This window comes from Hoplias malabaricus, chromosome X1 (genome assembly GCF_029633855.1).
Source record: "Hoplias malabaricus isolate fHopMal1 chromosome X1, fHopMal1.hap1, whole genome shotgun sequence".
NCBI classification, from domain to species: domain Eukaryota; kingdom Metazoa; phylum Chordata; class Actinopteri; order Characiformes; family Erythrinidae; genus Hoplias; species Hoplias malabaricus.
The window spans coordinates 19316473-19330334 of record NC_089818.1 but is presented as its reverse complement, the minus strand read 5'-3'; the positions used below and the strand labels follow the sequence as shown (position 1 = coordinate 19330334).

The window sequence follows — 13862 nt, the reverse complement described above, 5'->3', positions numbered from 1 at the left end:
AGCTGCTTGGGTTCTCGGAACAATTGACAGGCCGCCTCAGCATCACTTAAAAGGCTCACACGTACTTGGATTATGAGAACATGCATTCATCTTCTGAGATGGAGCTTTCAAAGTGTGGGAGGGAAAAAAGTATCCCTCTGATTTCTCTGGAAAACCGAACAGAAGTTTCTTCAAAATATGGAAGATGTTATAGTTAAAATGTGGTCGTTTGGTTGATGTATTGGATGCGAAGCTCTTAAAGGCTAAGCACCAGTGATATGAAAGTGTCAAACAAATAAATACAGTGGAATTTGAGTTCCTAACTTGTGTTTATTGATAGTCAGAAGATAGTAGATGGTGGACAACAACTCTAGAAGCTGCACTTAATTTAATGCAAAATGACGAAAAGGTGTGTTGTTTTTGGCTGCAATCATTCAATGTACAGTGGGACATCTGTGCACAAATGGCCCAAAGATCCCAAAATATCCAGAAAATGGACTAAATTTGTCAACTTTAAACGGGCACTTTGGAAAGGACCAATCGCTCACTCCGTTATCTGTAGCTCATTTCACTGGCGCTTTTCCAACAATATGGGCATGTAAGGACACCAACGAAAGGTGTTCAAGAGCCTCTGTAACATGGAGGTAAACAGGGTAAGGACACTTACTTCGCCTGTTTTAGTTGGTGTTAGTTAACGTTAGCTTGACTCGCTAAACTCGGTGTCTCAGATTATACTCGGCTACGTAGCTGCATTACGGAGGTTTATAGTGTCGGATGAATTCGAGTTTGACTTCGATCACATTTACAAGAATAATGTTGGTTATTTAGCTAGATACTGTCATAACAGTCAGTCATAACGGTGTTTTACCGCGGCGTTGTTCAGATGTTGTCCACCAGTGACGTCACGGTCGCGTTCAAGAATTTCCGTAGCGAGCTCGGGTTTTTCCGTCAGTTTAAAAAATTGTCAGTTTTAAAGCCGATTAAGCTGCTATTTTCATTTTAATTCATACTTATATCTGTCAGTAACTACAATAATGTAAAATATTCATGGAGGTCCATTGGTGCTTAGTCTTTAAAGTTACTGGCTTGTAACTCAATCACTCTACATACTCACTTGGGTTTAGAAAATGCTTCACAAAGGGTGCTTCATCTCAGATACACTGTGTCCTTCTTAATATGTTTTCTCTGTTCTAATGCCCTAGAGGCAACTCCTGAAGGGCTTGGGAATTAGCTTAATGGGTTTAGGTGTTTAACAGAAGTGCAAACACTGACCTTCGTAATACTACTGCCTTGTAAGTTCAGAGTTTGGCTCTAATGCAAATTCAAGATACTTTGACTCTTTGTAGCTTTTAATGCACTGGCACCGTTGACTTAACAGCTTATTGATGTTTGTTGGGAGGAAAAAAGCAATTGCAGCGCAGTAGGGGTTAAGAGGTGGGTACGCTAAGCAGTGCTTAACTCAGATCTCCTTAGCGCCAGGGTGGATTTCAGCAGGAGATTACTGAGTGTTCGTGAGACTTTGAGAGTCAGGGGTTTGGCTTTGGAACGACGTAAAATACTTTGATATTGAGGTTTAGCCTCTGTGTTTAGCTTAGAGTTGAGGCTCTAGCTGTTGAACTGACTGATACGGTGCTGGAACTGACATGTGGTTGAATAATCAAATGTTTATTACATAGCTACAGTTAGTTCAGCCCAGTGCACTAACAACAAAATATTGTATAGCATTTGTCTTGCTACAAATGGAATATATTTTAATGCACTGAAGGATGTAAATGTTGCTTTAAAAAGCTATTATAACAGACAGCTATCGGTGGGAATTTTCATAGTGCAGATATTGATGGTATGAGTATATCTTGAAAGTCATTAAAAATAATCAAACCCTTCTCCAACAGAAAAGCACTACCACATTTTTTAAGCCTGAACAAATGCATGAAGTCTAATCTGCCAAGCCAGCCTTTGTTTGGAATCCCACTGTTTTTCTCCCACTGTTAGCTCTGATATCCCAAATTACTGCTGGCAGTTTTGAGCACAATCAGCGACATTGTCCCAGTTTCATGAGTAGGATTCTCTCTAGCAGCACTGTTAAATTGATTGACTCTAGTGCTGTTCAATGAGCAGGATAAACCAAAACACAACTGTGTCCTGTTTGCTGTGATGCTGCTTTGCGATTGACTTCAGTGATAGCAACAGTATGAGCGGTCGTAAGGTACTGGTGTGGAGTATATTTGACTGTAATGTCGCATACTTGAATGTTTATTCAATATATGAGCAGCTCTGTCGTTGGAGGGATCATGGTGCTGCTCTCACAGAACCTAGCTCTGTCAGATTTGGGGAACTGGGACGAGACGGGGAGATTAGTTTCTAAGATTTCGGGTTTTAATGTAGAGGTGTCGTTCATTTGGAGCAGCCTCTGAAGGGTTATATAAGAGATATATTCCTGGACGCTTGTAAGGAAGCTATTACTCAGTGCTGGGTTAGAAGAAAAAGACCTATTGTACTAGACTAGCATGTAGAACGACTTGGGGGACGTGATTGAGACACTGAACATTGTGTCCTGTATCTTATGCTAGCACCAATGCCCCAATGAGTGTAAGACATGGTTACACCACACTAGAATATACAGGGGGTCCTCGACTTACGATGTTGATCCGTTCCTACGTCGTGTCGTAAACCGATTTTCGGTGTAAGTCGGAACATACGTACATACTGTACGTAAATAACATACTGTAAGCACTTATCCTATCCTAACACCTATCCTCCTCGGTCCCGAGCCGCGTAACCGTGTATTCTTCCGCTGCGCACACGAAACACGAAGTTCGCGTTACAACGTTTACGACGCAAAACCACTTAAGTCGAAACAAGGCTTTATACAGTAAATGGGAGATGTGTCGTAACCACGAAACATCGTGACTCGGTACTGACGTAACCCAAGGACCTCCTGTATACCTATTTTGTGCTTTACTCTAAATGTACAACTGGTCATATCATAGCCAGAAATGCACAGCAGGTCCCCCGTATGACAGAAAAGGGCTTGCAGGAATGTATAGCTGACACAGGACCGGTGGTGTAGTGTTCTGCAGTGTTGTGTTGTTTAAACAAACATGATCTGCGTGGAAAAGTCATCCAAAGGAAGCCTCAACTTTGACTTTGTCACAAAGGTCAACAACTGAAGTGTGTGAAGCAACAGCTAGACAAACCGGAGGCATGCTTTGAACAAATCCTGTAGCTTACGAAACAAATACATTTCCTGAAATATATATGGAGCAAAGGAAGAGTAGTGTTGGCTTCACTGAAGTTTGACGGACAGATTTTCAAAGTGCAGTCAGATTATTTATTTCTGTATTATTAACCCTGCACTCTGTTCTATACTCTTGTCAACAGAAAAAAGCGAAAGGTCAGATCATTTTTGATAAAGTATGTGACCACCTCAATCTTCTGGAGAAGGACTACTTTGGCCTCACATACCGTGATGCAGAAAACCAGAAGGTACAAGCCCTGGATTTACATTTATTTCTTTTACGTCTCTCTAATGACTGGTCATTTCTAATTGTTTTTAATTTACATCTCAATTTGAAATCTTTATGGTTCCTCTCTAGAGCTGGTTGGACCCTGCCAAAGAGCTGAAGAAGCAAGTCAGAAGTAGGTTGCACTCTTTTGCTTTATGTTTGTAGACTGTCATGTTATTAAAGCACTGAACATGTCTTGGTGTGCTCTGAGAAGCATGGATGCTAAAGGTTAGTGATACCTGTGTCTGTCCATGTGTCCGTTAGCTGGCCCCTGGAACTTTGGCTTCAGTGTGAAGTTCTACCCTCCAGACCCAGCACAGCTTTGCGAGGATATCACCAGGTAAGGTTTGGGAAAGCTGCGTTCAGTCTAACAGCTGCCTCTTAATACTAAAATATATTTATTGTTAGTCTGTAATACAGTTGGTCTTGTAGCAATGCTACTAGATCAGATTAAGTATTATTTAACTTGAGGATGATTCAGTGCTTAATTGTGCTATGCTTTTGTATGTTTTAAACATTTCGTTTGAATTAACTTCATTCCTTAGACGTGCATCTACTTAGCGTCACTATATAACAGTTTTAACTAAGAGTTCCCTCTCTGTGTCTTTGTTAGATACTACCTGTGTCTGCAGCTGAGAGATGATGTTGTGTCTGGTCGTTTGCCGTGCTCGTTTGCGACTCACACACTGCTGGGATCCTACATTGCTCAGTCCGAGGTTGGAGACTATGATCCAGAGGAGTTGGGTAGCGATTACCTCAGTGAACTCCGCTTTGCCCCAAATCAGACCAAAGAGCTGGAGGAGAAGGTCATGGACCTGCATCGCAGCTACAAGTGAGTGTTATACTTCTCAGCAGAGATGGAAGTATGATGTTTCAGTATGAAGATGATGATTTATCAGCTTTATTTTTGAAACATTCCGGTCTGTAATAATCTATTATATGTAGGGCTGGCCCGCAATATTCGGATATTCGTTCGTTGGGTAGGTATTCCGTTTATAATTTAGCGATTCGTAAATTTGTTTTATTTTTATATATATAAAGTGTGGCGAAAAAGGCAACCCTCCACTCCACATGTATTCAGCCTTGTCAACATAAGTTTTGAACTAAGCCTAAAACAGCCCATCACTACAGCAACCTAAACAAAACTTTCAAAGCTACACTTTATTTTTGTCAGCTTTACACCTCAAAGAAACTCTGGTTTATTTGTGTACACTCCGTGCTCTTAGTGGCACTGTGTATGTATGAGTTGGCGAATGACTCAGTGAGCAGAGCTATGCTGAGAACCAAAGTGCAGCTTTAATTTTACAGCGGATGCTGAGAGCTGATATTCTGAACTGTAGCTGGCCCCAAATATTCAGATATTCAGATTTGTTCATTGGGTATCTATGTAGTTTCTAATTTTGAAATTCGGATATTTTTAGATAAATGTGATTATCGATAAAGGCAATGCTCCAGCAGTAAAAACAGTGCTCTCCCCACTCCACCCGTATTCAGGTTCAACATAAATAATGTCTTTGTGTGAATGAAGCCTAAAACTCAGTCATATAAAACAACATAACATGCTAAAACAACACACGACGAAGCGAGGCGACGTCACTTCTGTGCCCTTAGTTAGCGAGCTAGTTAGCAGGTTAGCGAGAATAGGTACGAAGCGAAGCTGCGCTTTGAGCCATGGCGCAGAGAGGGATTTTGTTAATGACAACAATATACACCACCCCACGCCCCGAGTGTTCGTATATTCGCCCAAATATCCCAAATGAAGCTCTGAAGCCCAAAAAATGGTATTCGGGACAGCCCTAATTATATGACTATAATAATCAAATGCACCATAGTCTTTATGGTCAAAATTGTTCTGGTAGATTTGCCAGACATGAAACTGCATTCACTTCAATAGCACAAGGGCTAAGTCCAGTAGATCGGATCCAGCCCTCTGTGTTTGCCCTAACCACAGGCCTTTTCACACGGACGGCACGTGAGGACTGTGCTTTGTGTGCGTTCAGCTGAAAGAATAAGTGCCTCATTCAGTTATTCATGAATGGATAAGTGCAACTGAATGTCTGATTACACAAAGCTGCACTGAGGTTTTCCCAGTGTCCCAGTCTATATACAGTCCACTGCTTTGTTCTGGGAGGAGTCCATATTATCACAAACACAAGTGAGGACTCTGTGCTGTAGCCCCACTGTTGCTTGCATAAACATGCACTGACATTTTATATTGTTTAATACGAAATGTTCCTGACTATCCTTTACTAGATAACAAACGTGCAGCTTACTGATCCTAATTATAGATTACCTTCTTGGGCTTCTAATTATCCTTGCTGTGAGTTTCCATTATGTAATAAGCTCTATGACTCTCGTTTTTCAGAGGAATGACTCCTGCTGAGGCTGAGATGATGTTCTTGGAAAACGCCAAGAAGCTGTCCATGTATGGTGTAGACCTGCATCATGCCAAGGTGTGTAAGAGTGTGTGTGGGGGGGGTGAAATTGAAAAGACTGAATGGGAGATAGAAGGAGAAAGACTTGGTGTAAGACTGTAATTCATAGAAGTCACACAACTTTTTTTATAGGAATATTCTTGTTTATTTTTAATCTGATCTCTGTCTGCCACATTTTTCGATATTGTCAATTTTTCTATCAGTTTTCTGTTCTTTTCTAAGCACAGGGAAACCCATTGCAATTATTATGAATTAAAATGCAACAGATTCTGCAGATGGAGATTAGGATGACAAATGATGTAACAATACTTTACACTGACAGTTGAATCTCTTTTTGTTGTTTTTATTCAATTCGAACAAATAATTAAACCTTGGTTTGAAGAAAAACCTGAAAACCAAACCTGATCAGAGCCTCGCAGCCTGCTGTTAAAAGTTGTTTTGGTGGAGTGTGTTAACCAAGTTTGCGAAGTGAATGTGCTGACGGAGCGTGCTCAAGAAGTGAGAGAACTGAGGGTGCTAAATGATGTGTTGCAAATGAGTATGTTGAATTAACGTGCCCTCACACTGGACGCTAGAACTCTGTGCTGGTGTCACTGGCTGCTGATCTGCTGCTGCCTTAGTGCTACACACTGATATGGCTGTTCATACTTTATGAGAACAACAAGGAGATATTGGTAACACTTTGCAATAAGGGTACATTAATTAATCCTACTTAAGACCGTTTATAATAATAACCATCACTAAAGAATTAAGTAAAATCATTAAGTAGTGACTCAAACAAGAACAAACCTTGTTTTAGGATTTTATAAACAATGGTAACATCACTCTCCTCACTTCAGACAAGTGTTCAGTTCCCAGCTTGGGCAGGAACGCCACACTGGTGTTCATTGTTAAATTTGTAATGTACCTTTATGCATTTGCCAAATGGCATAAAGGTAAAGATGCTGGAAGATGCCTGTAGACTGTATTCGAATTCAGCTAAATCTAGCACTTGCCGTGTCAAATAAAGGAAATGAAAAACCAAGATGGGCACCAAGCATATTTTCACCACATATTTGGCACAGTGATGTTCCTAAAATATATTTACTTTTAAATTTTAAAGAGCTGTGTCTCGCAGTCACACAGCTCCAGGAACCTGGAGGTTGTGGGTTCGATTCTCGCTCCAGGTGACTGTCTGTGAGGAGTGTGGTGTGTTCTCTCTGTGTCTGCGTGGGTTTTCTCCGGGTGCTCCGGTTTCCTCCCACAGTCCAAAAACACACGTTGGTAGGTGGATTGGCGACTCAAGTGTCCGTAGGTGTGAATGTGTGTGTTGCCCTGTGAAGGACTGGCGCCCCCTCCAGGGTGTATTCCAGCCTTGCGCCCAATGATTCCAGGTAGGCTCTGGACCCACCGCGACCCTGACTTGGATAAGCGGTTACAGATAATGAATGAATGAAAACTATTGTCCCCGCTCAACCACTGTCATACTGTACATGGGGAAATTTGTAAGAAAAAGATGTAAAGAAAAGCAAAGCTTCATTTTAACTGACTGAGAAAATGCATAGCTCTGCTTCTTCTAAATGTAAATGCATGTCCTCATTGCTCCCTGCTCTTGGCTCCAGTCACTCTGCGCAACTCTCTCTCTCTCTCTCTCTCTCTCTCTCTATTTTCCTTTCCTTATCAATGACGTAGTTGGTAGGGAGGCTCTTTGAGTGCTTAGCAGCAGCTAAGGATGAGGTAAGAGGCTCTGATGTGCTCTGCTTTGCATGTATGTGTTTATATGTGTGTGTTTGTGTTTGTATGATTTGCTGCTAGTTTATTGGCTGTTCAGATTAGTGTTGACAGTGCAAGTGTAAAGTGTCCTTTATTTTATATGACTCCTGCTTGTACATGCAATGGTTTGTGGCATATTCATTTGGGTATTTACTGTAACGTTTCTCAGTGTGTGTGTGTGAATGTGCTTGTTCTCTCAGTGAGCAAGTTAATGAGTAGCATAGAGAGGCTCATTCACTTTATGCTGCATTGCAGTGCTGTGCTTGGCTTTCAACACATTCCTCATATGAGCTTCACTGTAGGTTTCGTTAATTTTCAGCAAATTCTTAAACATTTCTTTCCAGTGCGTATAGGAATAAAGATAATAGTTTAGCTAGGTTAGGGCTGGAGCGTGATGTCTCGAGTGCACAGACATTATTCCGTTTTGGAAATTGACCTTGTTGTGACAGTTTTATGAAGGCCTTAAATCATAGTCATAGTCTGTTAAATTATAAGAAGATGGAGATTAAGTCATGCAGAAAATCTCAGTTATGCTCTTCAAATAGTGTGTGTGTGTGTGGTAGAGGATTTCCCTATTTTCAGGAGCTTAAATGTTGTGCAATCTTGCATTTTATTCTTGCATCTTTTCCTCAGTTTTATGTAAATATTTTTCCTCAAAGCCTCCTAAAATGTTTAGTTCTGGTGTCTCCTCCATAAATCCCCTGCCTTGTTTTTTATGGTGTATGTCACTGAGTTAGTGTGTGTGTGTTAGGCAGCATCTCATCTGTCTGACCCAGTCTCTTCCCGTATCTCTCTCCCTACCCTCCTCTCTCTGTGTCTCTCCATCTGTCCTGTGTAGAACAGAGTGGGAGGTCAGTTGTGATTTACTCTAATTGATGTACATGTCCCTTGTTAAACTCTCTCATTGTCATACCCTCATTAATCTCTCTCTCTCTCTGTCTGCAGGACTCTGAGGGCGTGGAGATTATGCTGGGTGTGTGTGCCAGTGGCCTCCTGATCTACAGAGACCGCCTGCGCATCAATCGTTTCGCCTGGCCCAAAATCCTTAAAATCTCCTACAAGAGGAACAACTTCTTCATCAAGATCCGTCCTGGAGAGGTGAGAGAAGGAGCGGTTCTTATGTGTCTCAAGAAGTATCTCTTTCTTCAGTCCAGAAGAATTTTATCTATTGAAACAGATTACGTTCGAATAATAACAGCTTCAAGCATTGTCTTGCGGTTCTCTAAATGGCGTTGCCTTGAAAGAAGCCTAATTTCAAGCCAATAGAATGAGACCATTTCTCCCAATAAAATAAGTTATAACCAGAAGTTCTGCTAGTCTTCAGCAGGCTCGTAATAAGATGTTTTAAACATATTGTCTAGATTTCTTATGTTATTGTTTTTATATACTATTTTGCAGTGGTTTTTATCAATTTCTGGTTCCATCTTTCTATTTTTGAACAGTTTGAACAGTTTGACAGCACAATTGGTTTCAAACTTCCAAATCACAAAGCTGCAAAGCGACTGTGGAAGGTTTGCGTGGAGCATCACACTTTTTTCAGGTAAACGCGTTTCATTCATTCATTCATTCATTCATTATCTGTAAGCGCTTATCCAATTCAGGGTCGCGGTGGGTGCGGCGCCTACCTGGAATCATTGGGCGCAAGGCGGGAATACACCCTGGAGGGGGCGCCAGTCCTTCACAGGGTAATACAGACACACACACACACACACACACACACACACACACACATTCACTCACACCTACAGACACTTTTGAGTCGCCAATCCACCTACCAGCGTGTGTTTTTGTACTGGGGGAGGAAACCGGAGCACCCGGAGGAAACCCACGTAGACACAGGGAGAACACGCCACACTCCTCACAGACAGTCACACGGAGGAAACCCACGCAGACACAGAGAGAACACACCACACTCCTCACAGACAGTCACTCGGAGGTAACCCACGCAGACACAGGGAGAACACACCACACTCCTCACAGACAGTCACCCGGAGGAAACCCACGCAGACACAGAGAGAACACACCACACTCCTCACAGACAGTCACCCGGAGGAAACCCACGCAGACACAGAGAGAACACACCACAGATTTCAGTTTCTCTGCTGATAAGTTCCGCTGCACTTCTATGTGTTACTTTATTTTGTGAGCTCCTACATTTGCACTTGTGCTCAAGTGGTTTTTGAGGCTTCATTTTACTGGAGTACCAATTCTTTTACTTGAATTTGGAAATAAGTTGCTGTACCCCCTTCTGTTGGTGTTTCCTTCACAGGCTGGTCTCCCCAGAAGCTCCTCCTAAGAAGTTCCTGTCTCTGGGCTCTAAGTTCCGTTATAGTGGGCGTACACAGGCACAGACGCGCCACGCTAGCTCCCAGATCTCCAGACCAGCTCCCCATTTCCAGCGCTCCTGCAGCAAACGACACACCACCTCCCGCAGTCTGGACGGAGGTATGTCGCTGTAGAGAGTTTGGACTGTTCCCACATTCCCACTAATTGTTTATATTAGCCCTGCAGCTACCCTAAACTGTGGGTTCAGAATATGTAGCAGGGTTTACTGTCTTCTTTTGAGCATCGAACAAATTACTAACCCTCCACTGTCTTCCAGCACCAGCCATGGCTAACAGTGACAGCCTGATGAAGGACACTAAACCCACTACTACAGGTAGCCTCATCACAACCGTAACTCCAGAGAAAAAGGCAGAGGAAGAAAAAGCTGCAGAGGAAGAGACGATCGCTGCTGCAGAAGCATCTGAACCTGCTGCTCCCACTCCTGTCGTCAAGGTAGTCATGCTTTCCTCTTTCCACACCTTTTAAAGGCACAGATGGGAACACTGTGACTCATCGTTATCATTCAAGTGTACCTTGCTGACACGGGGAGTGACTGAATTAGCATTTCCTCGCTTGGTAATTGAATGTATTCTGGATAATGCTGCCGTTCGGTGCTGTCTGAATATAATTTTAAATATTCACTGTAGTACAGTGTGGGCAAGAAGTCTCATTTTTAATGTTTGACTAATTAGCTTTTCCTTTCTCGCTTCTTGATCTTCCGTCATGTTCATATACACGTTCGTTCATATCGTCCCTTTTCCATTTGTGCTCGTCTATTGGCCCCTCGGCCTTCATTCCCCCACTTCCGTCCTCGTTCCTCCCGGTCAGCGCTCGCCCTGTTTGGGCTCAGAGCTGTCCCTCCCTTCCACTCCAGTCTCCTCCACCAAGGTGCGTCGGAGACGCAGAGGGAGCAGTCGCAAGCGAGCGTCTTCAGTCAGCCCGGTGAAAACCGCGGCGGGGCTCCAGCAGCAGCAGAGACGTCAGGCACGGGCCGAACGTACCGCCGCCCTGCTGGAGGAACGAGCTCTCCTCCTGTCTGCCCGCAAGCAAAGACTGGACCAGAACCACCATCCCAGAGGAGGAACCCTGTTCTCCTTCTCCCTGCACCTGCCTGACCTGTCCTCCCTGCTGGACGAGGATGGCTACCTGAGCTTCCCCGACCTGTCTGAGCTCAACTTCCTCCCCGAAAGCTTCCAGCACTTTCTTCCCATCAAATCACCGTCACTCGTGCCCTGCTTCCTCTTCATCTTCTTCTTCCTCCTGTCCACCTCCTTCTCAGTGCCCTATGCGCTCACTCTCTCTTTCCCTCTGGCACTCTGCCTCTGCTACCTGGAGCCCAAGGCAGCATCACTCGGAGCCTCACTCACTCACACCTTCCAGGACAGCTCGGATGACGAGGTGTGTGTGTGTGTGTGTGTGTGTGTACACGGTACAAGACTAAAGTTCAATCATGTTGAAGCATCTAAATTATTTTTCTTGTTTTTATGATTGTCACAATAAAAGTCAAATAAACCTCAGAATTAATCTGCACCTCACATTTCTAGGAAACATTGTGTAAAAATCCTATTTGAATGACATTAAAAGAGTGTTCCGTTATTAGAATTAGTATATGTTTTTTGAGCTAGTTAGATTCTAAAATACATGGAGCTGATTATGACACACTGAGTAGGACATGACAATATTGTAGTATATGGGTTATGAAAGCATGAAATAAATGTAAAGTTAATACATTGGCATCTCAAATAAATTCATACATAGTCACAGAATCATTTAAATGTAAGTCAAAATATCTTTAACATCATGAAAACACATTCAGTTTGACGTGTCCGAGCTTTAGACTGGTACTGTGTCTGTGCATTGTAGCACTCCTGAGCTGATGAGGCTCAGTCCACATAGATTCACTATGAAATATTTTGTTCATTGAAATCATCTCCTCTTCGCCACTTTATTCAGCATTCCACCATTCAGTATGTGTTTGTCCTCCGCACATGCATGCAAAAATCAAGAGTTGCATGATGGTCCAGTCTATGGCAGAAGAAATCTGAAATGGGGAAACTCAAGGACAGAGCAGCAGTAGAACGTCTGAAATGCTTTTGTTGTGGTCACATATTTTTAGATCTTTCTGTGTAAACTTAACACGCACCGTGTAAGCACAAGTCAGTCTGTGTAAACTCAACACAGTCTATGTACACTTAAGCAAGTCCATGGCAACAAACGTTGTCTTTATTTAGCTACTTCAGATATAGTCAGTGGAATCACTGGACTGGGTGCAAGAGAACCAAGCCAATGGAAACAACAAATTCTCAGGTTGATTTTCTGTCCTAGAATTTGAGTGTGGGCAGCAAAGGATGATTTTTCCCATGAATGAGCTACTGTACAGCGTCTACATTAGTCACTGTGTTCACTATGGTTATCATTAAGTGTCATTTATCATTTTCCTGACTGCATATACTTGTCCCTGATGTCTACACTACAAGTATTCATATTTTTCCAAAATTGGAGATGTTTGATCCCATTCATTTTAGTCACATTTTTTTTTTCCCTCACTTACTTTTGATTTGTCACTTTTATTCTCCATATGGTCTCCCGTGTGTTCACATTCACTACAAATCTCTATCTGCATTCGTGTTGGTACATTTATATTGCTACACTTTAGTATTGTTCATAATGTGATTGGTCTTTTCTCCACTGCTGCTTTTCCAATGGAAACTGTCCTGGCTGTTGTCAAATATGAGACAGACAGACAGTGAGCAGACCGACTTTGGCTGCGAAGATGAGTCAACAGCGACTGAGGTGTGTTTCCATTGGTGCCTTGCAAACTTTGGCCATGTATGATACCAACAAATCATTTACCCAAATGAAACTAATGAAAACATTAAAGGTTTGGGAGCCATTTCTGAGTTAATAATTATTGATAATTGTTTTTGTTTGTTCTTCCTTCGTAAACCTTCATAACATTGGCCTTAAGTCTGAACCAGAGGAGTCTGAAGTGATGAAACAGGTACTGCACTGTGATGTCATAATGCCCTTTGTGATGTCATAATGCCCATTCAGACACACCATAATGGTCATGGTGATCATTTCTTTACCCTTATTTATTTGTTTGATCACACTGTGATGCAACATCTCTCATCTTGTCATTTGTAATTTTATTCATTGAAAATATGTGGCGTTATCTACACGAACTTTTCACAAACTGGTTGGTGTATTTTTGTTTATCATTGACATTTGATAAAACATTTTTTTTCTTCTCTTGGGCAGAAAAGCACTCACCTCACTTGAAAAGTACTTCATCTGTATCTGAACTAGACATTGCCCCTTTTGTTAGATATGATAGAGTCAATTTTCTTAACTATTCATTTGTACTCTCTCTCTACAGAATAGCTTTGTAAGGCAGATAAAGGGCGACAATGTCTTTGTCAAACACAGTAATCTCATGTTGGAGGTTTGTAAAGCGCTACCTGCTTGAGCTTAGATTACAGACACTGACTTTTGTGTTGAACCTCAAGGCTTATCCACATGACATAAAATCACACAAGAGAAGAGACAGACACTGATTGTTCATATGTTTTGGACTAGAAAACTAAACATCACCTCATTACTATAGAAGTGAATGCATATGGTCCTTTTGAATTGGCACAGAGTTCATTAACAATTGTCTAACAATGGTGTGGATTCTAATTGCTAGTTATCGAGGAAACCCGAGTGCCTATTTATATTTACATTTATGCATTTGGCAGACGCTTTTATCCAAAGCGATTTACAAAAGAGGATCTAACATTCAAAGTACAGTACAATTTATACAAATTACCTTACATTAAGTGCAATATGCCAGGAAGTAATGGGTATTGGGCATATGGAGTGC

General features: G+C 42.0%; 1 protein-coding gene across 4 annotated transcripts in view; it reads left to right on the top strand.

Annotated features, from left to right (window-relative positions):
* LOC136675372 (band 4.1-like protein 3) overlaps positions 1–13862 on the top strand; it is a 51478-nt gene that overhangs the window by 26268 nt on the left and 11348 nt on the right. For all 4 annotated transcript variants that reach the window (XM_066651877.1, XM_066651878.1, XM_066651874.1 and 1 more), the window contains exons 4-15: positions 3361–3465; positions 3576–3618; positions 3750–3825; positions 4099–4317; positions 5851–5938; positions 8618–8770; positions 9115–9212; positions 9942–10117; positions 10275–10450; positions 10826–11395; positions 12737–12790; positions 12966–12998. In XM_066651877.1, the coding sequence (XP_066507974.1) occupies positions 3361–3465; positions 3576–3618; positions 3750–3825; positions 4099–4317; positions 5851–5938; positions 8618–8770; positions 9115–9212; positions 9942–10117; positions 10275–10450; positions 10826–11395; positions 12737–12790; positions 12966–12998 (1791 nt within the window). The remainder of the gene's footprint in view (positions 1–3360; positions 3466–3575; positions 3619–3749; positions 3826–4098; positions 4318–5850; positions 5939–8617; positions 8771–9114; positions 9213–9941; positions 10118–10274; positions 10451–10825; positions 11396–12736; positions 12791–12965; positions 12999–13862) is intronic.